Raw genomic sequence first — 27,977 nt, 5'->3', positions numbered from 1 at the left:
CACGCAAGTCTGGTAGTGACAGCCAGGTCTTCCCAGGCGGAACTGGTTGGGTTATGGTGCTGTCTCAATGTCTGTGTTACATCGTAGAACATCGGCCACCGATCTGAATGGTTGGGACAGGCACGGTAGCGCTGCTGTCTCCATTTGAAAAGCGCGTGCGAGACACGCTCCGTGATGGGGAAGCGGCGTGCGTTGAGGCATGGGAGAGCGAGAGGAATCCACCAATGCAATCCCTGCATAGGAGTTGTCCCCCTGTGCACAGCGTAAGAAACCAAGTATGTGGTTTAATTATGTTGTGAAAAAAATAAAAATTGTCATGCAACCAAGTAAATTGTCGATTGATTTAATCACCAACCGTCCATATCAAAGTTCCTTCTGTTGAAACAGTCATCACTATTATAAAGTTCATAATGATCAGATATATGCTTCAATGCTTCAAAGCAATGTTAATCTCCGTTCATAATTGATCCCAATGCATTTCGGGCATGACTTCTGCCCTTCATCAGGGGAACATTCTGTAGACAAAAATAACAATTGTACTGGGTCTTAGAAAGAAGAACCTCATGTAGTCTCAAGGCAAAAGATTAGAAAAGTAATACATAATCGTCATAAGCATGCGTGGAAACTAGTGAAGAGAGTTATGTATCATGTGCTAAACCCTGGGATACCCAAAGGTGAAATTGATGCTTACGTGAGATAATCTAATCGTATGTTTTGTTTTAACCGACTTGGTATCTTCCCTGCACGCGGTCTTGCATGAGTCTTTTCACCTATATATTTTTTTCGAGCTTGGTGTCGTAATCATTTCTTTGCACTGTGCACATTACCACCTCGTATCGCAACCGTTCCAGCACGTCTCTTTGCTAGTGTTTAACATGTCACGTTCACCGGTCTAATCCTGTCCACACCGCGATGTCTTCAATCATGCCACTCTTTCGCAACTGGCGCAACACAGCACGTTCATGTATGTTCTTCGCCACTGACCCACTACAACACGCAGCGCAATACCTTTCAAGCATCAATTTCACCTTTGGGTATCCCATGTGCATAACCGTAGCCTCTGGTAGCCTTTGGTAGCACTTTAAAACCCCGCTTACTAAATGTCTCGCAGAGCAGCGCATGCGCTGGCTCAGGCGAGACCTAAATAAAGGGAGTATTTTAAAGTACTGGTCGAAGGGCAGTTGCTAATGTATCTTCCTTAAAAGGAGGAAGGAATGATATCAGGTTGTGAGGGAGAAAGGTGGAAGAGATTCTTGCAGGACTGGCTGCAAAGCACAGTGAAGAAAGGCACAGCCTCCAGAACCCTCCCCTGTTTCGAAGGATAAAACTCCAGCAAAGAAAATAAAACATGAGAAAGTGGCAGAGAATGCAACATTGGAGCAGCATGCAACTGCCAGAAACCTATTGGAGGGAGCATCTAGTGATGCTGGAGGCTACATATGCACCTAACATTTTTTAGAATTTCTTTGGGAAAATATGCTCTCTGTTCAGGGGTCTAGTAGCTAGAACAACAGATCGTCTGAAGGAATGGTGACTAGGCATAATAGTATCACAAGCATCAAGCACGGGGCGAGTTGTGGCTAAAAATCGTTTGAAAGTCATGCAGTGCAAGGAGAACTAACCAAGTCAACTCAATAGGTGGTAGGCACCAGAAGACGAATAACCAGCAGGAAACAGTGGGGCTTGACCCTACTTCATGTTTAATAGGTAGGACCCAGTAAGAGTACTTTTTCTCCAGTTGATGATAGCATATCTGAGTAATAGAAATTAGGAGGCGCGATAGTAAAGAAGCGCAAAGTTTGCTCCATGGAAATACAAAATGACGCATCAGGAAGTCTTTGGTTTTTCCTGGGTTTGTGCCAGCTCTTGTTTATTGATAATCCACATTTCAAATATATATCTCTGAAGCAACCATGTTTTGTTACCCTGTATGTTTCGTTAGGGCAAATTAAAACGTATACAAAGAATAGCAGTGAATTGCGCTTGCCTATTGGATGTTTTTGAATAAAGCAACATTTCTGCTTTAATTCTTGAAAAGTTAAAGTCAGGTGGTGAGAAGAGTAGGCAGAAGTAAGAACAAGCCAGATGCACAGAGAAGTTCAAAGGTGGCTGAAAAGATTGAAACGGCCTTCCTGGATATGTCCACTCTGGGGTTGCTGAATTGTCGGCATCCAAGTCTATTGATCCTCTGCACGCCATGCCACACTATCTTTGGAATCAAGCTATACCTGGCTGATGAGACTTAATTAGGGCAAAACCGGTCCTGGGCTGCTTGCATTCTGGTTCAGGGATTACCTAGCCTGGCAGTTTGGGCTAGATGGTTCCCATTGCAGCAGGACAAAGGCATACTGGCATATGGCCACTCCCAAACTGAGGTAGCATGGTGCACAAAAGAACAATGGACTGGGATGCGTCCAAGTAATTACCAGTGGCTGAGACAAATTTAAGCATTTCGTCCAGCACTTTTCTGTATACTGTAGAGTAACATCTTCTATACAGCCATTGTTTTCTGGATACATTGCATGCAAGGAATGTGCATTGGTTTACGGTTTCTGCTGTGTTTTCCCCCAGATTAGGCAGAATCAAAGGAAATGTGCATTTTTTAGGGTTTTTTTTATGAGTAATGTTTACTTCAAGATGGAAGGCGTGGCCACGCCAGATGGCTGACAGGATTAGCTCCTAGGAGGCTCCTGACCGGACCCAGATTATCCTACAGAATCCTGCTTTTTATAGTGAGCCTTTTGCCCATTGCTTTGTGGGGAGCACACCTGGAAGGTTCCGGCACCCTGGTACCGGTTCTGGTGTGCAGGTAGTGGCACGTTGGGCTAGGTTGCCCAGGACCCCACGTGGATGGCATGGAGGACTCTGAGGGCCAGAGACGCAGCTGGGGCAGTGCTCCGGTGACCGCGGGGAGAACAACCTCTGTGATCCAGAGCTGCTGGGGTAGTGGTACTTCTCCTGGGGAGTGGCGGGTCGCCTCCGGTGACAGAGGAGATGAAGCCTGGCCGTTACCTGCAAGGGTCAATTGGACTGTGTGGGCAGTCAGAGCCTGTGCCTTGTGGGGGTTGCTTCTCCTTTGGGCGGCCCGAGGTGCGGCGAGACCCGATGGGGCCTGGTGACTCGCTGAGACTAAGAGCTCCAGCCCAGACGAGGGCTCAGATCCTGCGGCAATATGTACGACACCTTCATCGGCCAGTACCGTACTGACTCATTACCCCGAGCCGTTCTTCAAAACCTCCAGTTCGTCTTCTGTAGACTGCCCTCCAGCAACACAACAATCTGCCTGTTTTCCCCTTGTTTCGAGCGGTTGCCTCAGTGATCCTGGAGTCGACACCAACTTGTGGGCAGCCCGCAGGGAGTCTCTCCCTTCAGCCCACATTTGGCAGATGGCAGTTGGGCCACTGTATGGAGGAGTTGTAAGGGGTCCCCTGCTGTACCTGCACAGGATGAGCGCACTACCTGCTGGTCCCTAGAGCGGACCCAGAAGTAAGTAAGTGAGTGAGGCTGAGCTGGGTCTCCTTGAGCTGTGTGTTCTGGCTGCTGAGCGTCCTGAAATGATTGAGCCTATATTGGATGCTTGGCACTTAGCTACCCCGCCAGCACATAGTTGTCTGGGCCTTCTGGACTGGTGCATGTTGGGGCTCACTTGGGAACGCTGATTAGTCTTGGCTTCATTCAGCAGCCCCCCTTGGAGCTCATAAGGGACCCCAGTGTTTGTGCCTGGTGGGACTCCAAGTACAGCGTGCATACAACGGCTGTCTTCCTGCTTGGACATGGGGAGACAAACCAGTGGGGGCAGCCCAGGGGAACCACATGAAGCAATATACGACCCCGTTGCCTGCTTCACAGTGTAGCACATTGCACACCTTTGCCAGAGAGATCAGGATGCAGAGCCGCCTGCGGAGGCGGCTATGTTGCTGGCGGCCATTGAGGGCTCTCTGTTGGTCTCTAGAGAACAAAATCGTCCCTGAGGCCCTTGAAGTCAATCTTCTCCGCACTGACTTCCTCAAGGTTTTGGAAAAAGTCCGGCTTGCCAAGAGTTCCATTGAGGAGCTTCAAACCGAGGTGGACACTTTGTGGAAACCGGTCGCTGCGGTCACGTCTCGGATGGGGGCCTTGGAGGCTAGGGTGGAGGATGCTAAATGACAGTCGTGCTGCAATAATGTGCGCCTGTTGGGGTTTCGGGAACAAAGCAAACACAAGGAGATACCTCATGGGAACAGTCCAGCCCAGGTCTTCCCTGGACCAGAAACAAGCATCCTGGGACCGGTATCAGGGTTTCACCCCTCATCCGCCAGGCTAGCTTGTATCCAGCAGCAAAGTGAGCAGTTTCTGCAACAAGCCGAGGGGACAGCATCTACACACTTTGTCGAGTCCTGGATTCAAGGCACCCTCATGCTCTCTGGATTGTCTGCCATGTTCACCATTGAGAGGGCTCACTGTGCGTTCGTGGCTCTGCCACACCCGGAGGCTCCACTGCAGGCCATTATAGCGCACATCTTAGACTACAAGGATCGTGACTGTATTCTCAGGGCGGCCAGGGACACTGACACTGCCAGGTTCGAGAACCAGAGGATATCCATTTATCCGGATTACACCAACAATGCCCACGGAAGATGTTCTTGGAGGTCAAGGCCAAGCTGCGCTCAATGGGTCTTCGCTACATGCTTTTGTACCCGGTTAGGCTGTGGGTTCTAGCAGGCAGCAAGTCACACTTTTTGGCCATCCTGATGATGTGTGGTGCTGGCTGGTGTTTGGGATAAGTTCCCAGGGATCGTGCTGACACCGGGAGGACTGGAAGCCAGAGGTCACCCACTCTGGAGGGTTCCAACTACAGAGCAGGTGGGGGGCCTGAGATTGCGGGCTGACGATCCCCAGAAAGGAGTGATCCTGCCAGGGTGGAGATTCAGGACAATGGGCCTCTGGCCCTGCTGGACCAGCAAATGGAGTCGGGGGAGGGGGGCGAGGGACCTTGGTATTACAGGAGGAAGTTTCGATGAAGAATGATAGTCTGACATGAAGTGGCATGTAATGATGTTCTAGTCTCCGCAGGTACAGACTAATGTCCTTTCTTTTTTTTATGCAGGGGGGTCTTACTATGTACTTTTTCTTTCATTGCCCGCTGTATATGTTCCTGGTGGGGGTCCGCATATATGTGTCTGTTTGATTGCATAATAACATTTGCCGAAGTATGGTAAGCTCTGGCTTGCTCCTATAAAGGTATGTATTCTGTGTGTGGGCCAGGTTTTTGATGGGGAGCCTTTGCACACTTGTGGTAGGCAATAGTTGGGGGGTGGGGTTAGGCTGTGGCTCCTGGCAGCAAGAGCTCAATGGGATTCGCAGTGTGGCATCTTTGTTGATAAGCTGCATATCTGGGGTGGGGGGGATTGCTAATTGATCCCACTGTTTAGGGGTGTTTGTTGGTTGTTATTGAGGTGTGGGAATCTCGACAGAGCAAGTACTTTCTTGTTTGGCAGCTTTTAAGGTGGTGTTCCTGGGGCAGGTGTTAAGGGGGTTTTGTCCAGGTACTTGCTATGTCTATGGCTGATGAAACCAATATTATTACGTGCAATGTTCATGGGCTACTAGGTTACTCCACGTGGTATAGGGTCCACTCGTTTCTTAAACACCATAACAGTCAGATTGCTTGTCTCCAGGAGAAATCGCCTGATGGAAGAAATACAGAAGCTCAATGAGAAATTGAGGGCTCAACATTTCTCTGCCTTTTACTCCTCCTATGCCAGGGGGTTGTAATCTAGCTTGCTCCTGGAGTTCCCTATAAGTACATCTATAGCAAAGCGGATGTGGAAGGGTGTTATGTTCTGTTACAGGGCACTTTAGATGCAAAAGAGCTCACAAAACTCAACTCGTACTCCCACAATGTTGACGACCGACTCTTCCTTGAAGGGATGCAGGACTTGTTAGGGGGTAGTGTGGGCACTTCAGTGATCTGGGCTGGACATTTTGTATTTTGCATGGGGTTGAGGACCATTATCCCCCCCAAAGACGGCACTAAGCCATTAATGATGGGCTCACTGAGGAGGGTGATGCATAATCTGGGTCTCCTGGATGGGTAGCGAACATTGCACCCAGGTGTAAGTGAATACACCTGTCATTTCTGGACTCACAACACCTTCAGCCACTTGGACAGTTTCTTGGTGGGGGATCTGGATCATTCTCGGCTGGCTGAAGCGAAACATTTGTTCATATTCCTCTCTGATCATGTCCGACATTGCTGACTCTGGATAGGGGAGGATGGCAGAGTGGGTTCAGGAGGTTGCATATGCTTTTTGAGCTCCTCACAGACGTGACTTGCAGGGTGGACTTGCAGACTGCACTGTAGAATCACCTAACTATGAACTGGGGAACTATGAATGCTAATGCGATAGACTGGGAGGCACTGAAGGCAGTGGTTAGGAGAGAATGTATCAGGGGTGTCTGTCGTACACAACTGGCTGGCTGATCTCCAGAAGCAGGAGGTTCACTCATCCGATGTGAGATGGCTTTAGCGGTACATAGACAACTGCATTTGCTCTGGGAAATACTGGATAACACTGTCCTTAAATCCTACCATCAGGTGTTGCATAGAGAGGGAGATACATCTGGTAAGCTCCTGGCATAGGTCCTGAGGCATGAAACAGAGCTACCCCCTATCTTTCACATACGGAATGCCAGGTTCAGTTATGCACCCAGAGACAGGAAATACTATTGACCCTGCTGGATCACTTTAAATTGGTGTACAGGGCTAGTCCGCCGGACACTGAGGGAGGGACGGATAGGTTCTTGCCTGGGGTGAGACTTCTCCAGTTACGGATTGAGGCATGCAGGAGCTGGAGAATAATCTTTCCTTGGAGGAGGTGGGGGCCGCTGTGAAGGCACTTAATAGATCCAAAGTCCCTGGCAGGGTTCCAGGCGGAATTCTATCATACTTAAACCTCTGTCCTCAAGGAGAAATTACTGGAGGTTTATATGAAGGCACGGGAAAAGTAGCTCCTCCCACGACTATGTGAGAGGAGATGGTGTGTCTGATATTGAAGCCAGGGGAGACCCAGCAGACCCTCTGCCTACTAGCCCCTCACTATGCTTAATTCACATCTTAAAATATTGTAGAAAACACTGCCTCCTAGACTACGGGGAGTGGTCCGAGAATTAGTTCACGAGAATCAATGCAGCTTTATGCTTTACGTTGAGTGGCCCACATGCTGCATAATTCCTTGGATGGAGACAGGGAGATGGCTCTGGTTTACCTTGATCTTGAAAAGGTGTTTGACACTGAGGAGTGGGCTTATTTAATGACTGTGCTGAAGGGCATAGGGTTTGTGCCTAGATACAATTCCTTTATACTGAGTCTTCCATGTGAATTAGGGTGGGTGGTGAACTCTCTCAAGCCTGTTCGATGGGCAGGGGTACATGTCAGGGGTGCCCCCCTTCTACCCTTCTATTTACGCTAGCAGTCGAAACCTTCGCACTGCTGCTGCGTAGGGATCTAGGCTCTTGGGGGAGCCTAGATCGCTGTTTGTACCTTGTTCAAAACCTTTTTCCGCAGGCTTAATAGCCTGCTGGAGACTCCCATGTGAGCGGGTAAATGCAGCAGGGTGCGCTTGCTATAATCAAGAGGGACTTGGAGGATGGAGGTTTAGCTGTCCCAGACATACAGTTTTACTAATACGCTGCACTTTTGCAGCATGCAGCCAGATGGCTCACAGAGTCTGACAATGGGACAAACGGTTGCTGAGATCTGAGATAGGAGGAGATGATATCTTGCCACAGATATTGAGGCAGAGGGATATGTCAGAAAATCCAGTCCCATATCTGATCAAAACCATGACGGAGCTCTGGGAAAGGGTAGTCCACAGGGTTATCCATAAAGCTCACTTCAGTTGGGAGTTACGGTTGTGGGATCTGGCTGTCTTTAGGAACATAGACATGTCTATGTCACAATGGAGAGGGGAGGGAGCATGGCAGCGGGTAATTTATACCATGGAGATACCTTTATCACTTTCCAGGATACTCAGGACTCTTTTGAGATTAGACGGGCTTATATTTTGTATTATGCTAAGCTGGAGAGGGTAGCAAGGGAGCTCTGGACGGACTTCCCTGCGGCACCGCATCCCTCTGGGGTTTTTGATGGTCTTATTGGGTGGGGGAGAAGGACACCACCTAATCACTCTTTTCTACAAGGCCCTTAAGAACGACATGCAACATCGACAATTCCTAGGACGGGGGCCCTGGAAGAAGGATTTGGGACTGATCCGATTGGGTGAGGGCAACCAAGCTGGTGCGTACCATGTCCTGCAATAATAGATTGAAGCTACTTCACTTCCATTTTCTGCATCACTCCTATGTTTCGCCATATAACCAGAATAAAAAAGATCCTACTAAAGGAGCGAAGTGTGTGCACTGCGGGGAGATAGGTGCCACATTCTACAATCCTATACTTGGTGTGGGAATGTGGGCAGGTCCAGGAATAGTGGGGACAAGTGGTACCACACAGAGGAACAGCCACTGGGATTAGGAACCCTTGGAGCTGCAACTTGCTTATTGGGTGTGGTGGCTCGACCCAAGGGGCGTAAAATTCCTTACAAGGTTGCCCAATTGGCCCTGGTATTGGCGAAGTGGTGTTGTGTCATTGGGTGGAAGTCTACTAGAGCCCTGCTACTAGATCAATGGCTGCGAGACTTCCTGGAATGGGGAGTGGCAGAAGGGCACCACTTGAGAGTGTCACGTACGGATAAAGGGACAGCTGATGGAATACTTTTATGAGCTCAATTACTGGGCATGTTCCTGAATGACAGTGATTCAGGGTCTGAGGGCAGTTCTGAAACAGAGGACTGACTGTATTGATGGTTGTCACTCTGGCTAAGTTTATGATGACCAAGTGTGTAAAGGTGCTTTCTTGTTTATAACTGACTTGTGGTCTTGGTTATCTAACTTTATTGATTGTTATGACCTGGCAGTTACCCTCGCACTTGATTACTGCATAATGATTATGTGTGAGCCGCTTCTACTCTGTATCTGTCATGCACTATGTACGACGCTGCAATTCCCACACTGTCTGTTCTTGTGTTCTTTATTAATTTGATTTAATCCAATAAAACACAGTTTAAAAAAATGTTTACTTCTAAACAAAGGACAAGGAGCCTGTATTAAAAGGAAACCATATTAAATCAATTCCTTGCTAAAGAAAAGAAACCCCAATTCACAATTAAAGGATACAACTTATTGAGATTTATCCAGAAAAGTAAATTATGTATTGAATTTTGTTTTCGACTGAATATACCTTACCTATGCCTGCCAGGAATTCATAGTTTATTCATAGACCATAGACCATTTGTGTGTGCACTACTATCTGCAAATTCTCTACACCTGCAAATCCCACTAAGGAAATAGGACTTGGGCATTCCAAAATATGGGTGCAGGTTTATGATCACCCAGAAACACAGCTGTTTGTTGAAAATCACATATTGCCCTCCTTCCCCTTTTCTAACCTGAAAAGGATCACATATTTAGGGGTTTCTCCTCGGGGAAAATATTTTCCCTGCAGAGAAGAAAAGCACATTTGCATAGAGCATCCTATTCAACTATGGAGAACTCTGCAGAGAAGTAACCATCTCTCTGGGAATGTGATGTTATCTTGAGGCAGCTACAACTACATATTCCTGTGAGTGTTAGTGATTACCAGAAAGGTTTTGCCCACTGTTCAGAAATGTCGGATGTCAGTTACTTTTAATAAGGCCCCTTGCCTCCTCAACATCGGGCGTTGAGTGGGGTGAGGCCACAGGACAAGGGGGCCTGGGGAAGGGGGCCAGGTGCATCACCTCCTCTATATTAATATAAACAATATCCCCCCCAGGACCTGGACACCCGGGGGATGGGGGGGGGGGGAGACAAAAAAAAACAAGTGTGTGAGACTGCGCTTGGTATGATTTTTTCACTGTGGATACTCTACAAATTTACACACAAAAAACACTTTGGGCCCCTGGCGTGGTCCCTTGTGAGACCCCACAACCAGTTCTAGGGGGTGACAGTATTCCTATCCTGCCCCCTCGTGTTTCTTTTTTACTTGGAACTGGGGCTGAGTCACAAGGTGCTTCCACCACTTCCTGGTGGAATCAGTGGCAGCCAATTAGATCTCAGCATGAGATCTGTTGGATCTGTGGACCCTCCATGCCCCTAGATATACATAAATCATTTTTTTAATAACTTCCAAACTACTGAATGGACTTACACCAAAACTAGACGAGATTTATCTGGACCAAGGTCTAGCTTTCTGCCAAACTTGGTGTAATTACATTCAGCAGTTTGGACTGTATTCGTGTCTAAAATCCATATGGGAAATTGCATGGGGACCTCCCATTTTTTGCAGCCCCCGCTTGCCGAATCACCCCAACACTTTCCACACAGCAGCTGAACTGAGTTGCAAACTGGTTCGAAAATTTCCTGATGATCTGTCAAACTGTGCCAAAGTTAATAGCAAAACAAATACACATACACACTTTGAGACAGGCTGATGGAAGCCAAAACACACTAGTGATCGGAGAGTTGCTGGCAATAAAGAGTTGGTAATAAGACACGGCTGCCAACGGCAGACAGAATCTATTTTAAAGTTCTCTGTAATGTCTATAAAATCTTTTTGGGCCTCTGTCCTGGGATTCCAAGTGCTTTGTGCTCTCCCTATGTACCCACCTGCGCTCAGCGGATCCGTATATGGCCCAAGTGCCTTGGGTACGCAGGGCTAGAGCAGGTGGCCGCTCGTTCAAGGGACTGGCGTCTGCCCTTTGGAACTCTCTACCTCATTCTATCCAAAGCATCTCTGACCACTGGGTTTTTAGAAGGACTGCGAAGACTTGGTTATTCTCCAATTACTAGCCACCTCTGCTTCCCACTATACTAGACAGTTAGCGCTGGCACGGCCAGTTGCTGGGGCACCCATGCACTTATAAATATCATAACATATCCTAACACGTTGTTTGGAGGGCCCGCTTTTTCCTCGGTTTGTCAAGGGTGACCAGAAATATATATCTGTACAATTTGTTATTGCTGTTGATTACAATTTTAATATATGGCTTGGGGAGACACAGCTTGGGGATCAGGAATTCACTCTAACAGAAGTGAGCAGGGCTCAGGCAGGTTCAGTGCAGCAGGTCAGCTAGGCAGTTGCAGGGAGGCCTATGGAGCTTGTTGCATCCCTGTAGCTCCGAACAGGGTGTCAGTCAGCTGACCCTTGAAGTCACTCAGCCTGAGATGAAGGGAGTAGGTGTCTTCCTTCTCAGACAGCAAGTGAGGCCACATTTTTATACCAGGTGCTAGATTAGAAATTGGAGAAGCTTCTGGGGGTTTCCTCCAACAGAGGTGTCTGGAATGTCCTACCTCCCTCTCCTGGGCCCAGTCTGTCTGCAGGCATGATAGGCTAGTATGTAGTTCTTTGTGTGTGAGTAGAGGCAGTGTCTCTGAAGTACAAGTGTGACAAGTGACAGCACTTTCCTTTTCATCAAGTTAGGATGACCCATCCTGCTAACACGAGACCCTCTATTGTGTGGCCAAGGCCCAAATGGCAACTACATCTAGTAATGTAACACAGTAACAGGCTGCAGTCACCTAATGATTAGGACAAGAAAATGGCAATGTTCTTAAAGTGCCATTTTCAGAATTGTGACTAAAAAGCCAAATTTACCATTTAGGAGGGTCTTCGATAATTTCCCAGACACCAAACCTGATATTCCTACCTACTCCCAAACAAAAGTTATCACTTATTAAATGTAAAAAGGTAACCCAAGGTTATCCTATGGGAGAGGTATGCCTTGATGTAAGGAAAGATTAATGTAAGAGTTTTTCACTACCAGGACATGTAACCCATAAAAGTACATGTCCAATGTTTTAAATATGCTGCATCCTGCTCTATGGGCTGTTTAGGGCCTACTATGGGGTGGCATATGTATTAAAAAGGAAAGTTTAGGCATGGCAAAAAGTTTATTTTGCCAGGTCTGAAAAACAGTTTGAAACTGCACACACAGTCTGCAATGGCACCCTTGGGACATGTTTTTAAAGGGCTTCTTAAGTGGGTGGCACAATATGTGCTGATGGCCCACTAGTAGCATTTAATTTACCAGCCCTGGGTATTTGGTATAACACTTTACTAGGGACGTATAAGTAAATTAAATATGCCAATTAGGTGTAAACCAATCCTACAATGTTTAGAGGAGTGAGCGCACATATTTTAGCACTGGTTAGCCATGGTAAAGAGCACAGAGTCTTATAAGCCAACAAAAACGGGCTCAGAAAACTGGAGGGTTGAAGACAAAAAGTTTGGGGGTGATCCCGAGAGAGGGCCAGGTTCAGCAATAACTAAATCTAAAACCCTAAATCTGTATAGAAGAAAAAGATTGAAGTGTTGGTCTACTCATACATGTTTGACATTTGTTTTAATCTATCAACTTTAAGTTTCTACATAAAAGGAGAATTGTCAGTAGGCATGTGATGTTGACATTCACAAATAGGTCACCCACCTGCCCCTACAGGATAAATGGGTTCCTATATCTACTTCACTAAACATGTAATATCCTTTTCTTTTTAAAAGCAATTCTCACCCATACAAAATAGTGCAGCTTGCTGGATCATGAAGTCCAGACCAAGTAGGTTCAGTACCACCAACGGTGGGCTCAGCCTCTCTTTTGGAGGGAGCACTTTGATGTGAATTTTCAGGGACCCTGGTAGGGATTAAAATTGTCTAAAGACAACTCTGTTATCAATTACCTTATTAAGAGGGGACCCTTGGCGGGTTTAAAAATAAGTACGTTAAGCCTATTAATGATTAGAAAACTGTCAAACACCATCTGTGACAATCAGTGTGGGCCATGGATTCGGATATCCATAATTTGTCTTATGACCAAAAGTCAGATGAACATTCACTATAATTGTCCGGAAAGTCTGTGCCCTATGGTGGGCTGGAATTAAGGAGACCAATGAACACACTAATGCTCTGAAGAACTTACTTCTACAATGCAATCTGTTGGATGTGGCTGTAGTTTTTAGGCACAAAATCCAAATAAAGAAAAACTAAGAATAAACTACTGCTCTCATTGTGTGAAACTACAATGCTTTGGACTTTTTGTATGAGTATCTCCTGATTTACTTTGAGTGTTCTTTCTGTTTTTGCAGCAGGTGCTTATCAGGGTGTGCACCAATTATCTATCAGGGATGGGCTTGGATGTGTTGTTATTTTGCCTTAGCTGCTTTGTAAAATATTTGGGATACTCCCAATGCATCACCAACTAAGGCCCTACTAGCTGTGTGTGAGGTGCAATATTTATTGGACCCGATAAATAATAATACAGTGCAGCGTGTTATTTATCACGCCTATTACAAGATTTTCCCCGACAAGGGGAATAATACTCAGATTTTGGGGATTAACACCCACATATCCCTGTATTTACCGGGCTTTTTCCCTCTGATATATTGATATGTATACTAACAGCAGTTACCAAAGATGAGAATTATTTACAGCTCTTATAATTAGGAATTAGGGACAAACTAATTAGGGACAAACTATGAAGTCTAGTCTGATCAAATAGAGCGCCACCAATCTTGCAACTACACACCCAAATGAGACCATATATTTAAAATGTTGATGTAAACTAGTAAGATTCATAAAGGGGGTGGTGATGGACAGAGTATCTGAATTAAGCAGAACACTCCTACCCAGTCAAAAGATCAGGGCTTGATCCATCACCGTTTTTTAGCTCACTGCACCATCCCAGCTCAGAACCTGGCCACATGCAAATTAGTCTGACCCTGGCCCAGTGCATCATGGGAACAGGGCAGACCAAACTACCAAGCCAATTCTTTACTGGAAAGGAAACAAGCTTCCGGGGACCGGTTTCTGGCATTACAGCCGTCTTCGGCCCGGCTTGCTTGAATCCTGATGGTGCAGTGAGCAAGGGACTCACATCTGAGCATACCCTTCCACACTTGTGGTGGCCAAAACGATTCATAAAGGGGGTGGTGATGGACAGAGTATCTGAATTAAGCAGAACACTCCTACCCAGTCAAAAGATCAGGTCTTGATCCATCACCTTTTTTTTAGCTCACTGCACCATGTAAACTAGTAGGAATTGTGTTAAAATATACCCACAGAGTAGCAGGTACTTCAATAGACATGAATGCCAAATGTCAGTTATAAAGATAAACCCAACTACAATCAACTGTAATTTAGCCACAGGTGCTGACATTGCAAGTATGGCACTCCTGCTGTCAGAAAACATTGAATGTGACATAGTGGTCCTCCAAGGGCAGTTGTAAGGAGCCTGTGTTATGTTTAACGTACATGATATGAAAAGATGGCATGTGAAATAGATGAATTTGTCTGACACATTAACATTTCATTAGGGCAGGCCTAGTTGTTATTAATTATCTAAGCTACCTGGAAAGATTTACCTTGTGGATGTCCAGTGGAAGAACATATCTCCTAACTTCTGGTTGTGGTGCTTTCTCTGCATTTCTCTTCACTTCCTCCCAGTTTTCACGCAGATTGGCTAAATATAGATAGTTGTAGATAAATTCAAATCTGAAAACAGAAACAATAGTATTTCTAAGGCATTTCAGAAACCTTTACGAAAGTGATCCATCTCCGCTGAAAGACATTTAAGTGACTGATTATTCTACTGCAGGCTATAAAGTATCTAGAAGGATTATAATTATTCTCCAGATGAATTGATCTACGAGTGCCCCAACTAGAACACAGATCTAAATAATGGTACAATCTAGGGCAAAATTAATTTTGAATATAAATTAGAATTTAACGGTCAAGACCGTCTCAAAGCATTTGAAAGAGGTATGCATTTTATCTATGTAGAGGCTGCATAATTACAAAAGGGTTTCTTTAAGCTATAAACTGATCCAAATCAAATCAGTAGCAACCTAAATAGCTGCAGCACAAGAAAATAAAAATCAAGGTTATGTTACATTTGTTGCATCATTTACAATGTTTTCACCCCTGAGTTTCATGTGGGCATTTTCACTTAAAGGCACAAACATGCCTATTGCAATATAACTTGAAAAGCAAAGGAATGTCCATTGAGTAACCTTCTCAACGATTTTTGAACTAAATAGCACATTATGGGCCATATGTATCAAGATACCCATTTGCGATTCTCAAATAGCGATTTTTAAGAAATCGCTATTTGAGAATCGCAAATAGGTATGTATGTACAAAATCACATTTTTTTGCGATTTCTGTAAATTCCTTAATTGCGAATCGCAATTAAGGAATACTTTCCCATTCATTTCTATGGGCCAGGATGCCCATAGGAATGAATGGGAAGTTTTTCTCAATTTGCGATTCGCAATTTGCTAATCTCAAATTGAGAATAATTTCAAGGGTGCAGGGGTGTCCAAAGGACACCCTGTTGCACCCCTGAAATATCCATGGGTGCACATGTGGCACACATACATGCCCTAAGGGCATGTATGTGCATCACATGGCACTTAGAAAAATGCAAAAATGTGAATTTTTCAAGGAATTCGCAACTAGGTAATTTGCAATTCCTTAAGGACATTTTGCACATTTTTTTATGCTTCATACATTGCATTTAAGGAATTTCAATGCAATTGCAAAATAAGTAATCGCAAATTTTGCGATTCCTTATTTTGCACCAGATTTTGCTTAATACATACCATTTAGCAAATTCGCATTCACAAAGGCTGAAATTCGCAGAATTTCGGCCTTTGCGTATCCGAATTTGCTTGATACATACATATATATGGCCCTATATCAGCAGATGGCCTGTGAATCACTGCTATTTGCAATAAATGTTTCCCTTAGGAAACAGATTGAGCTGTATGTCACAAGTCCATTTACAGTTGGAGACAACTAGCAAAACATGTACCTTTGCCTATACTCTGTTGAGGACTTTTTTGCTTAAGCAATGTACATATAGTATATGAATTATGCAATACCCTGCACCAAATTACAGCATGAACCGGGAGGTAAAATAGTGATATGTTCACAATGAGCAAACTATGGTTTGTGGATGCTCATACAACACAAATGTGGTGTACCAGCCTGCATAACTATCACATAAAGTAGCTGTACGTGTGCTTTAATTTACAACTTTGAATATTGTGCAAATTGAATGAATTAGGTGATTTGTAGAGCTCGAAAGCTGCTGCAACTGGAGCATCCCGGTGCTAGTTGCAAGAAAAACAGAAACTGAAACAGAAATCCTAATAAATACGGAAAGGACGACAGAGCAGCATCTGGGAAAGTGCAGGTTTCCTTAAAAAGATAGGTCTTCAGGTGAGTCCTCTGAGGATTACTTCGCAGATATTTGGGCAGGGAAATCAGAGCTTTAAGATCAGGAAGTAAAAAGCCCAGTCTCCCGCTCTTGCTTCATATATCCTGGGGATGCATAACACATTTTGCAAACATTTCTAGAGGTAGGTATTTTTTTTCTTTTGTTTTGGATATGGTAAAAAGCAGTTTGATGCCAAGCCCTAAACGTGAGTAAAAGGGTTTTAATTGTTATTTTTTGGTTTACAGGTAGCCAATGAAGAGTTCTCAGACCCTTACGAATTGAGGGACGCGGTGGGTTGTTTAACACTATACGAGCAGCGGATTTGTGCTCCCTCTTTAGTCTGTTTCTCAGCTCCTGCAGAGAGCTAAGGAGCAGGACAGTTGCATAGTCTAATCTTGACAAGATTAAGGAGTGGATAATGCTCTTCTGAGATCTTTCTGGAAAAAATTTAAGGGTCTTTCTCATGGATTTCAGTAGGGCAAAGCACACTCCGACAGTACTCTAACTTGAGGCTTGAAAAGAAAGAGAGGAGTCAAGATTTACTCCTATGTTTTTTGCAACAGTTGTGGGGGCTTTGAGGTTTGCCCAATGCAGATGGCCAAATTCTGTTAGTCCAGTGTGGATGAAGTGCCAAAAAACAAGATCTCAGATTTGTCCGAATTGAGGCAAAGACAGCTCTTATGCATCCAGTCGGTCATGGCCAAAAGGCAGGCCTGGAAGTTGGCAGTCACAGAACTGTCTAGGTGATTAAAGGCAAGCATAAGGTGCATGTCATCAGCATACGACACCACATTGAATCCCCAGGCTTGTACAATGGAGTCAAGAGGGGCCATATAGGTATTGAAAAAAGGTGGAGCTAAGGGTCGATCCTTGTCGCGAACCAAATTAATATAATATATCTGTATTTCGCAGCCGACTGAAACACTTGGCTGTTCTTCTCGTTAATCTGATGCGTAAATTCTTTTCTTTTTGGTTCTACTTACAGTTTTCAGCTCATTTTTAATAAGTTAATATTCCGCTGTTTTGAGTATATTAATAGTGAAATATCATGGAATATTAAAGGATTGGGTAATTATAACAAAATACATTTTTTTGTGAAAGTGAAACATTTTTTTGTTTCACTTTTCTATAATGAAAGCATTTGTCAAAAGTGGATTATTGATGTTAGACAGGAGCACGCATATCAACAATCTGGTTAGGGAGGGAGGAGCCAAGCTCGCGAGCGTAATGGTCGCCTTTTAGCTCGGCTCCCACAGCCCTCCGGCCTGATCATGTATCCTGTATAATATCCTGTCCGGAGACGACACATTATCGGACAATCGGAAACGGAACACCTCGCTTGTACTCACCATTTGGCCCGGAGGTTTCGACGTGCAGCGGCTCCGAAGTTGTGCCCTCCGCAAGACCGGGGCCTCCGTGGAACCTAGACCGGGACCTAGCCTGTGGGGTCCGACGACTGTCGGCCCCGGTCGAGAGAGTGAACCAATGATAAGAGCCGTTGTGCGAAAATCCCGGCGATCCTGATCCGGGCCTGCCCTGGTGACCGCGCGGCTGATGTGGGTGAGATGCACCGGGGACTGATTCTGTGAATGGGTCCTCCCCCCGCCGCTGCTTTGACCGGCGGCCCTGGACCTATGCGCCCGGACTCTGCTTGTTGGGGGCGCCGGTGCTGGTGTAGGCGGAGACCCGCATTGGGCGGACATCCTTTCGGCACCAAGGCTGCCATTGCTGGGAACCCCCCGGAGCTCTGTGAAGTCCTACATTTTTTAACTGTTTTTTGGGGGTCGCGGAGGGCGGCGACTGGGCTGACTTCGCGAAATGGCGGCCGACCCTTTGAAACATGAATCGCCTTGTGGCGGAGGGCTTGGGTTGCCTAATTGCGCGGGGTCCGTTCTGGTGAGCGTGAGCTTACGGTCAGAGATATCCTGGAAGCTCTGAGATCCCTGCGCGCATCCCTGGCCCCCGATGTCCCTGTGAGTCCGCCACGATCTGCCGCCATTTTGAGCAGCCGTTTCTTCTTGCCGCCCTCTTGTTTCAGTGACTCCATTGCCTCGCCCCCCTCTATGGCTGCAAGTGTTGCTGCCGCTGATCGAAGATCATTTTGTGTGCCGGTGACTTTGGAGCTCCCTGTTTTTCGAGGTTCTGACCCCGGGGACTTGGACATTGTGCCGCAGCCCTGTTCGGCTCGGATGCCTAGAAATATTGGTGGACTGCCGCCTGCACCTGCTCCGATGGCTTCGCCTTTGTTTACTACAGAGACCCCCTCGCCTTCCCAAGCGGCGAAACTGAACTCCTGTTCTTCATCACCCGTGCTGCGATTGCTGATGCATTTAAACTCTCTGCTCGGACTTTTGCTCATTTGCGGACCGATTTACCCCCCATGTCTACATGGTAGTCAACATTTTTTTCGATTGTGTGCTGGTCTTGTATTGAATATCTCATTTTACACTGTCATGTGGTGGGTGGGATTTGTGGTTCGGAAGGGATGGGGGTGATATGCACGACTCCTGGTTGATTATTGGTATACGACTTAGTGGCGCAGTTGTGTGTACCCATAGAGCGGTGGGTGGTCCCCTCCTCTGTAAGTTTTATGGCGCTTGATGGGGTGTCGTCCTGGTCTGTTTTTGCTGCGATTGTCTGGTTGGGCGGAGGGCGGCGGCCGACCATATTGATTTCTGTTCTTATGCTCCTCCCTCCTGTTTTCGTTATTTCTGTTTCTGTTTCTTTTTGTCTCGTTCTTCTCTCTTTCTTTCTTGCTATATTTCGGGTTCTGGTTTAGGGCGACAGGCACGCTGTCTGAAGGGTAGGCCATAGCCTTCTACAGGGGTGCAGGGTGGGATGGGTGGGTTGGGTTCTATTTGTTGTTTGTTTTATGGTTCTATGGCCCTTTTGTATCTCTTTATAGTAATGCCGCGTCTGTCCCTGCCTCCCGTGGTGTGTTCGGGGTGGGGTGTGTGGCATCGTTAACCCTCCTTTTATGGTTCGGTTGCATTTCTTCTTGATTGCTGTACCCTCACTGGTGCTGATACTCCTGTTTTCTCCTGTGCTCCCGCCACGGGACGCCTGTGTCGGCGTGTCTTCTTTCTTTCGTTTTTTGTATTTCATTTCTTTTCTCATTGTTCCGTCTTGTCCTCCTCCCCTCCCCCTCTTTCCCCCCTCTTCCCCCTCTTTTCCTCGCCCCCGTCCCCCTCCCTCCATTTTCCTAGAGGTCACTATGACGGGTTAGTTTTGATGTAATGTTTCTCCGATCCCTCTGTTCTGGCTTAGCTGTGGTTTGGGTGGTGGGCATGTAACGATGATAATGTTCAAGTGTCGATTATGTCTAAATTATTCCGATCTTCCTGTGTGAATTGTGTTGCCTCTCCTGTATTGCGGCCCCATACCCCCTTATTGTCGCTGAGGCTGGTTCTGGGACTTCGGACGTCTCTATATTGAAAGTGAGCCTGTCATACGCCTTATCCCCATATTATAAAATTAACCTTTTTTGCTCCTGTGTCTTGGCCCTCTGGTTCCTAGGTATATTCTCCCTTTTTACGATTGTATTGCCTCTGCTTCTTGTTGCTTGACTCTGTAATGTTTGCCTTGGAACTTCTGATTGCTTTACGTATTGAGGCCGGCCGATTTGGTTGTAGGCCTAGACTTGTATATCCTTTTGGCGCTAATAAAGGTTTTTAAAAAAAAAAAAAAAACAATCTGGTTAGGCTAAAACACAGATTTTAGAGAACCTCTGCTCATCCCTGGTATGGATGGAACAAGCAGCAGGCAATTCCCTAGAGAAATGTGAAGTTAATATTGTTCGAACAAATTTAAGGCGAAGAAAATAACACAATAACATTTGGAAACCAATTAATAAAAGTAGTGATTGATTATAATTGGATAAGGGGAAACAGAGATAGTTTTTTTTTTTTTACTTTAAGGCAAAAATGCTCACAAAAAAGTAAAGCACCAATCAAAGTACCTAGGTGCAATTTCAGGCTGACAGTGAGAGGCAGAGGTCTAATTCAGGAAGCAAATTGCCCCAGTCAAAGTTTTAACTTTGGGACTCAGGCCTGATTTAGATCTTGGCAGACATGTTATTCCGTCACAACGGTGACGGATATACAGTCCACTGAAATATAAATCCTATTATATCCTATGAGATTTATATTTCGACGGACGGGCTATCAGTCACCGTTGTGACAGAGTAACCCATCCGCCAAGATCTAAATTAGGACCTTAGGCTTCCTTTTGGAGGAAAAGTCTTCCAGTGGAGTAAGGGCCAGGATGGAAGCCAGTGAGGGTCTCTCAAAGTCAGATAGGTCATCTGAAGCCATTGGTTTAGGCACCCGAAGCTTAGAGTGGGACAAAATTGGACTTTGTATCTTCTGAGCTTGTTTCACTGGTAGGACACATTTGCTGCAGAGCCCTGGCCCAAGGTTTTAACTTCAGATTGAGTCATTTTTTCAAATCTAAAAACCCATCAGCAGGCCAAGGCTGGATATTTTTACAGTGAGGTACTGCACAAGCCCGTTTTTAGAGTAACATGGATGATTACCTAGAGGGCATCATCCATGTCAAGAGCTCAACATCATTGCCCGGTCCTCCAGAGGAGGAAAACATGACTTAAAACACTTTTCTCCAACTACTGGAATTTTTATTGAAGTGTTTCACCAAAGTTGGTGCAGGTTAGTGCTGTGAATCTCTAGACACACATGTTTCTGGATATTCTCCTTCATCAGTAGAGATAAAAATCGAAATTCATCTGGGGTTGCTGAGAAAGCTGCCACAATCCTCCCAGGTCTCTGTATCGCTCCCTGGTGCACAGGTGCATCTCCAAGAGCTCGCCAGCTCTCACATAGGATTCCAAGGGGAGTCTGTTGATATTTTGGGATTTATGGATGCTAAAATTTGAGTTTGAGGGACGATGTACTGAGAGTAAAGTGTATGTTGCTGAAAGTGGACCACCTATTCCCGGGTGACTTCATCAATATGATTTGCACATCATTGTTAATCCCAGAGCACCGTCACAGGTGATGGTTGTCGATCCGGACTCTATTGAGGACATTCTGCTTGCAAATGGGAGGGTATTCAAAGAAGACTTAGGTTTGTTGAAGGGCTATGCACACAAGATCATTTTGAAGGAAGGTGCTGTCCCTGTTCAACATAAACTAAGGAGGGTTCCTGTGATGGCACGTGAGGAAGTGAAGGGGTTAATTCAGGAGATGTTGCAACGAGATGTTATAGAACTGGTAGAGGCATCCAGTTGTGTCTCTCTGGTAGCCATCACATGCAAGTCTGATGGACATCTTGGATTCTATGTGGACTTGAGGTCACTCAAACAAAACATTGTGGCAGATACATATCCTTTACCAAACATTAATGAAATGATTTTGTTGCTCAAGGGGGGAGGGTACTTTTCCAAGCTGGACTTGAAGAGTGCCTATCACCAGATAAAGCTCCATGAAGACTCTAAAGCACTTACTATGATTATCACAATGGAGGGAACTTACCAATTTACTAGAATGCCCTTCGGTCTTTCATCCGCAGCAAGTGTATTTCAAAGGATGTTTTTAGAGAGTTAGGAAATGTCATTTACTTCCAGGACGACATACACATTTTTGGAAAGTTGAATCAAGAACACAATGTGGTGTTAAAACTTGCCTTACAGAGAATTGCTGATGTGGGGCTCACCTTTGAGGAAGGAGAAGTGTTTTTTTTTTAAAGGAACAAATTGAATATCTGGGTTACACTTTGTAAGTTGGTGGTGTGAGTCTGGAAAAAGACTTGTTGGAAGCTATACACTTGGCTCCTTCCCCTCAAGACAAAGACCAGCTTAGGTCTTTCATGGGACTTATTGAATATTATTCAAAATTTTAAAGCAACTTTTCAGACAAGACAGAGTCGTTGGGGGCCCTTTTAAAGAAATGGAAGAGTTTTGAATGGTCACGTGTGCAAGAGGAGTGTTTTTTTAACATTAGGAAAGAGATTTGTGAGGCTGGTATTTTGGTGCTTTTTGATTTTAAACTTAAGTCCATTGTGATGGTGCATGTAAGTGCAAAAGGACTGGGCACCATACTTCCCCAAAGGCATAGGATGGTGAAAGAACTGTGGCCTTTGCATCTCGCACCCAAACCGATACTGAAAGGACCTATTCAGGAATCGAAAAGGAAGCTTTGGCCGCTGCATGGAGCGCCGAGTACTTTCGTACATATGTGTGGGGTACTCAATTTACCTTGAGATCTGACCACAAGCCTCTGATTAAAATCCTTATCCCTGGCGGTGCTGGTAAGGGTTCAGCCAGATTGGCGCGATTTACTGCCAGACTCCAAGAGTTTCACTATGTGTTAGAGCATATTCATGGTTGGAAGAATGTACAAGCGATTGCCTGTCTTGCTTACCTTTGAACTGGCAAATGGTACAAGGTCCTGCTGTGGAGGATTATGAGGATGACGGTTCAGTTGCTTCTGTAAAAGATGTTGTGTTGGGGTGTGCAGGTGCTTTCTCTAAAGAAGATTGGTGCCAAGCCATGGATGCGGATATCAACCTTAAAGAGGTCACACGCATGGTTGTTTCAGGCAAACAGAGAGAGAGTTGTGTTGCTAGTTTGGTGAATCTGTTTGTCAAGGTGTTGGAGGAGCTGTCAACTGGTGGTGGTCATATTTGGAAAAGGGGTCAAAGGTTTGTGCCACCTGTTGATCTTAGGCAAAAGCTTGTAGCGATGGCACATACTGGACATTTAGGTCAGAGTCTTACCCAGAAGAGGCTTAAAGCTCAGTTTTGGTGGTCAAGTATGGCTGCTCAGGTGGTGGATAGGGTGGTCATGTGTAGTGCTTGCAAAGAAAGTGGAAAGTGTCTTCAGCTTGTTAGCCAGCCTGCCATTGGTCACATATCCAACCCGGGGTTCCTTTGGCACACTGTGTACTAAAATTTCATTGGTCCTATGTCTGAGGTTCGCAGAGGTCTCAGGTTCGCCATGGTTTGTATGGATTCTTACTCTAAGTGGTTCCGTGTAAAGTTCATGTGGGAAATTACCACTAATGCTACTATTCGAGCTTTGAGGGAAGTATTTTTTGAAGAAGGTGTTCCCAACTTTCCTGGTGATGGATAATGGTGCACAACTCACTTCTAGGGACATGAAAGAATTCTTGAGCAGTAATGGTGTAAAACACCAGCCTACTTCTTTGTATAATCCCCAAGGAAATGGCATAGTGGAGAGAGTGAATATATTGGTCAAGGGGGTCATTCAATTGACTTGTGTTTCTAATCTAGAGGTCAAGGAAGTGGTTGATGAGATGGTTTGGACATATTACGCCATTATGCAAGACTCTTTAGGTAAATCCCCCTTTGAAGTGATGAGAGGACGGGTTCCTCTGGACAGGTTAGTTCCAGGCTGGTTGAAAGATGGAATCTTGGACCAAGGTGCGTCTGTAGTGGAAATTGTGAAGAAGAAGAGTATTAAGCCAGGAGATTTGGTGAAAATTAAGACAGGTAGGGTCTCAAGAGTGTTTAACAAGTTTAGAGGTCCTTTTATGGTTAAGCAGTCTTTTGACTTTCATGTTGTCTTGGATAATGGTGAGAATTGGAACAAAAGCAGGGTTGCTTTATATCAAAAGGGTGGAGTTTGTTCTAGGAGTGATGGAGATGAGGTTGTCCGTGGATCTTGGTTTATGAGTAGGGCTCCCGGTTTTACGATATTTATTTTTTTGACATTTCTGTCTGTATTTATCCATATTTATTTTTTGTCAACTTTATCTGTATTTATCCATATTTATTATGGGTTTTGTCAAAAAATAAAGCTGAAACTGGTATATTTCCACATGTATTTAACCAATAAATCTGCTCTCATACTTGAATGCCTGCCAGGTTTCAGTGATATGAGTACCCGCAGAAGATAAATCAATGCACATAAATGAAAATATGCACATTTCAGTATCAACCTTGTGCATATCTACTGTTGTTTAAGCCTCTTTACAAAAATTCCTTTCTTTTTTTAACCCTCTTACCTATCAATCCACACAGTTATTGGCCTGGCAGTCACGGCAAAGTCTATTTAGAATCATTCAAAAAGCACCCAATTTCTGTTTTTATCCACATTTAAAAAAATACAGACAATAAAATAAATGGTTTTCTGTCTGTATTTATCTGTAAAAATCTGTAAAACAGGGAGCCTTATTTATGAGGGATTGTGACATTAGTGGCGGTCCTTCATGTAGTCACAGCCCGGGGGAAGGAGTGAATCCTCAAAGAGCCTTTTTTGATTCTATGGTTCTTGAGAGTCAGAGCTCTGGCGCCTGTGGTTGTGGTGAAGGGAAAAGTTCTAGAGAGTGCAAGGCTGCTAGGTATTTAAATGACTCTGTTTGGTAATTCTTTTATTTTTGCTTAGTGCTTTTCTCCCTGCTTTCTTTCCCTTCTTCCTCTCTTCTTTTCTGCTTCACAGGTCACATCTTGTTCTCATTACTCATTTCAGTCATAACTTTTCTCCTTCTTTGAAGAAAAGGAGATGTGTTGTAATTTGCTTGTGCTTGTTGTGTGCCACATGGCTTTGTAATTGAATTGTGGGTTTGATTCTGGTCAATTGACTGCTAGCCAAGATGGGATTGGGTTGTTAACCAACGGTGCACGTTAAAGCACCTACCTTTAAGTTTCCTGCTGTGTCCCGGCCGTTTTACTTCAGACACCCATGTAAAATCAGCTCTTGTGGGACTTTGCCAACAGCGACACCTGATTGCAGTGCTCAAGGAAGTGCCACAGCTGGCAGAATGGGGAATAGATTTTCAACCCCCTTCCCCCAATTGGAGAAATACCCTTACATCCTCTACCACTCCTATGGCGAAAGGGGGTCCATTCTGTCTTTCGCTGCAAAAACCTTAACCCCGTGCAGCACCAGAAGAAAAATCCTCTGGACTTCTTAGTAAATACGATCGACTAGTTGCTGAACAAATATGAATCCCATCAGGCAATCATAATCAGGGATTTTAACATCAGGCCCTCAGGCAAGTCCTTAAACTCCCTCAGTTTGATATGGGATGCCACACATCTACAAACTCTACAATCACAAACTAATCATGTCTCAATCCTTAAAAGAGGCCTACTCTCCCATCTAGTGCACCAACCCCACTTTCAGGAACAGATCCACAATCAATTACATCTTCGTCAGTAAAGGGCTGGCTCCCATGCTCCAAGACTTTGAAGTCGACGACCGGGATGAAAGCAACCACAGATCCCTCTATGCAACCTTGCAATTAGTTTCTATTGAATCATTATACCTAACATCGCTTAGGGGTACCAACTGGGGAAGAGCACCTTAAGGTCCTGCACAGAATCAAATGGTCAGCTAAACTGCAAGGCAAACCTCTAGCCTGACTTGAGGAAAGAAATTTAGGCAACTATCCCTTCCAGCTCATTATCATCACCAGGACACTGGGAGGAACTTATAGCAGATCTCCAACAGGCGGTGGGGAACGGACAATGGAAACCACTGAGAAGATTCCCTCATTTTAATACTCGTGCCTTGTCGATTGAAGGAGCTACTCGCCTGCAAGCACACTCTGCACAGGGCCCTGGCCACTAGAAGAAGAGACAGTAAAATAGAATCCGGCCAATCACTCATCGTTCTCAGAGCAGCTTACAAGCAGAAAGTACAGCAGCAAAAAAGGGAGTACATCAAAACAAAGTGGCTCAGGATTTTCCCTCTACTAAAAAACAAGAATAAATCTTGCCTGTGGAGGCACAAACTGCTTTGGCAATTTAGGACAGAACAAATTGCCAATCCAGTGTGGCGGAAAGGGGCTGGATTAGGAATGTTAAACAGCTATATACAACAGACAGTGGCAGCAACACCTCCTATATCCCACTTTGCCCCAGATTTCTGGGTCCAACATCGCATTCTTATCACAGAAGGTGCAGTAATGGTATTGTTGGACTTGGCCCTTTTCCCCAAACTTTTTTCGCTTTTCACCCCCCTGTTTTAGGACGTCTCCCTCATGGTGAAGAAATGTGGAGGCCATGTGTGGAGTGAGATGTCAAGTGTAATGTGACGCAATGGTGAGCGCACCTGTAATACCCCTATTGTAAACAGGCACCTTACTGAAATGACACTTTTAAAATGGATGCCATGGCTGTGTGTTGTGCCACCTGACTGCAGTGGGTTAGCAATCTAGTTGTTTGGTACCCAGCCATCCCAGCATTTGGAGGGAAAACCTGGCACCCAGGGTGCTCTACTCCTCCCCCTGAGCCAGTTAGAACCAGTTTCCCAGAGGCTTCTAGAAGCTTCTGGCACTGCCTGGAAGGTGGGGTGAGGGGCGCATAAATAAGGGGGCTGTGCCACCATGTGCTCAGTCAGAGCAGGGACATGAATGTGACAGGACCTGCTGCCAGGGGATACCGCCACCTAGGCCTGTGTGCTGGACCCTGCACCCACCTGAAACCCCTCTGCTGTCCACAGGGCTAGTGGAAGCCCCACTGCAGGAGTACAGGCTGCTGTACAGGAGGAGTGCCACGCTACAGTGGAGGATGGTGGAAGCCTACCGCCCTGTCTTGATGAGTACCCACTGACTGCTGACCTTGCACAGTAGTGCCATCTGCTCTGCCACCTGGCCCCTGAAAAAGTAGCGCCATCCTAGGTCCCTGAGGCTGGTGGGACCTTGCGCCACACGAGCGCTACACCTAAAAGCCCTGAAGAGGAGAGCGCTATATTGGGGCTGGACTGGACCCCCCCGCCCCCCAGGAGGTGAGGAGCGTTACCCTGGGGCCCCTGAGACTTGCCGTTGGGACTGCCTGCCCACCTGAAGTGCTGTGTCCCCGAAGCGCTGTGCTCCCTTCGCGCTACTTGGTACAGAACTGCTGCCTCCAAAGCGCTCTGTGGGAGGGGAAGGACTGTTGTCACCTAAGAGCTAGCAGTTCTCTGCGCTGTGCTACCTCGGAAGCGCTGTGAAGCCCTAAGCGCTATAATCGCCTCTGAAAGCACTTTGTATGCCTCGGGAGGATATCGGGTGCCTACCCCGCTTTATGAAGGTTCTGCTGAGCGTGTGCCCACCCCGCGTGATGGCGACACTGTTGCTTATTTAAATTAGGGGGGAGCCTACCCCGCGCTTTGCCCGCAAGAAGATCACCGCCGCTGCCCGGGTACCTGAGAGGAAGTGCTGAATTCCCGAGAAGCGGTGCGACCCCCAATCACCGCCACTACCCAGGGGACGTGTGAGGAGCTGCGTGGGTGCCGCCGCGCTAAGGGGAGAAGAGGCACCACTGGAGCTCGCCGCCGCGGCCCCCATAGGAAGGGGAGGGTCGCAGCGGTATTCAAGAAAGGCTGCACCAGGCCCCAGAGCGTTTTCCGAGGCCAATGTCATCGTCCGCGTCTGGTGGTAGGCGCGGGCCCCATTGGATCCTGCAGCCGGGCCCACCGGAAGGCCGCCAGCTGATTGGTTTCTGCGCCCGGCCCCTGGGAAGTGGCACAGCCATTGGTGGAGGCTGCCGCGCCCCGAAGAAGCTACGCAGGGATTGGCTGCCGGCCTGGAAGGCCGCCAGGAAGCCGAGCCAAGCGCCAGATGCAGGCCCATTCGAGGCAAAGGATCGGTGCCTGAGGACCCGCCCGGGGAAGACTGAGGAGGCGACCGAGGAAATCCTCATGAGCGGAAAGAAGCCCCGGTGAGTGGGGAATTGTCGGTGGAGGGGGGTGGTAACGGGGCACAGTGTAGTTGCCCGCCACCC

At 46.1% G+C, this 27,977-nt stretch overlaps 1 protein-coding gene across 1 annotated transcript in view; it reads right to left on the bottom strand.

Moving 5' to 3' along the window:
- The window catches only part of RPE65 (retinoid isomerohydrolase RPE65), a 148,786-nt gene that overhangs the window by 22,823 nt on the left and 97,986 nt on the right, over positions 1–27,977 (bottom strand). Inside the window, exon 9 of the mRNA XM_078673423.1 lies at positions 14,434–14,563. Within this exon, the coding sequence (XP_078529549.1) occupies positions 14,434–14,563 (130 nt within the window). The remainder of the gene's footprint in view (positions 1–14,433; positions 14,564–27,977) is intronic.

Source organism: Lissotriton helveticus, chromosome 1_2, assembly GCF_964261635.1.
Source record: "Lissotriton helveticus chromosome 1_2, aLisHel1.1, whole genome shotgun sequence".
Taxonomy (NCBI): Eukaryota; Metazoa; Chordata; class Amphibia; order Caudata; family Salamandridae; genus Lissotriton; species Lissotriton helveticus.
The sequence above is the reverse complement of the archived record's forward strand: the minus strand, read 5'-3'. Positions and strand labels throughout refer to the sequence as shown.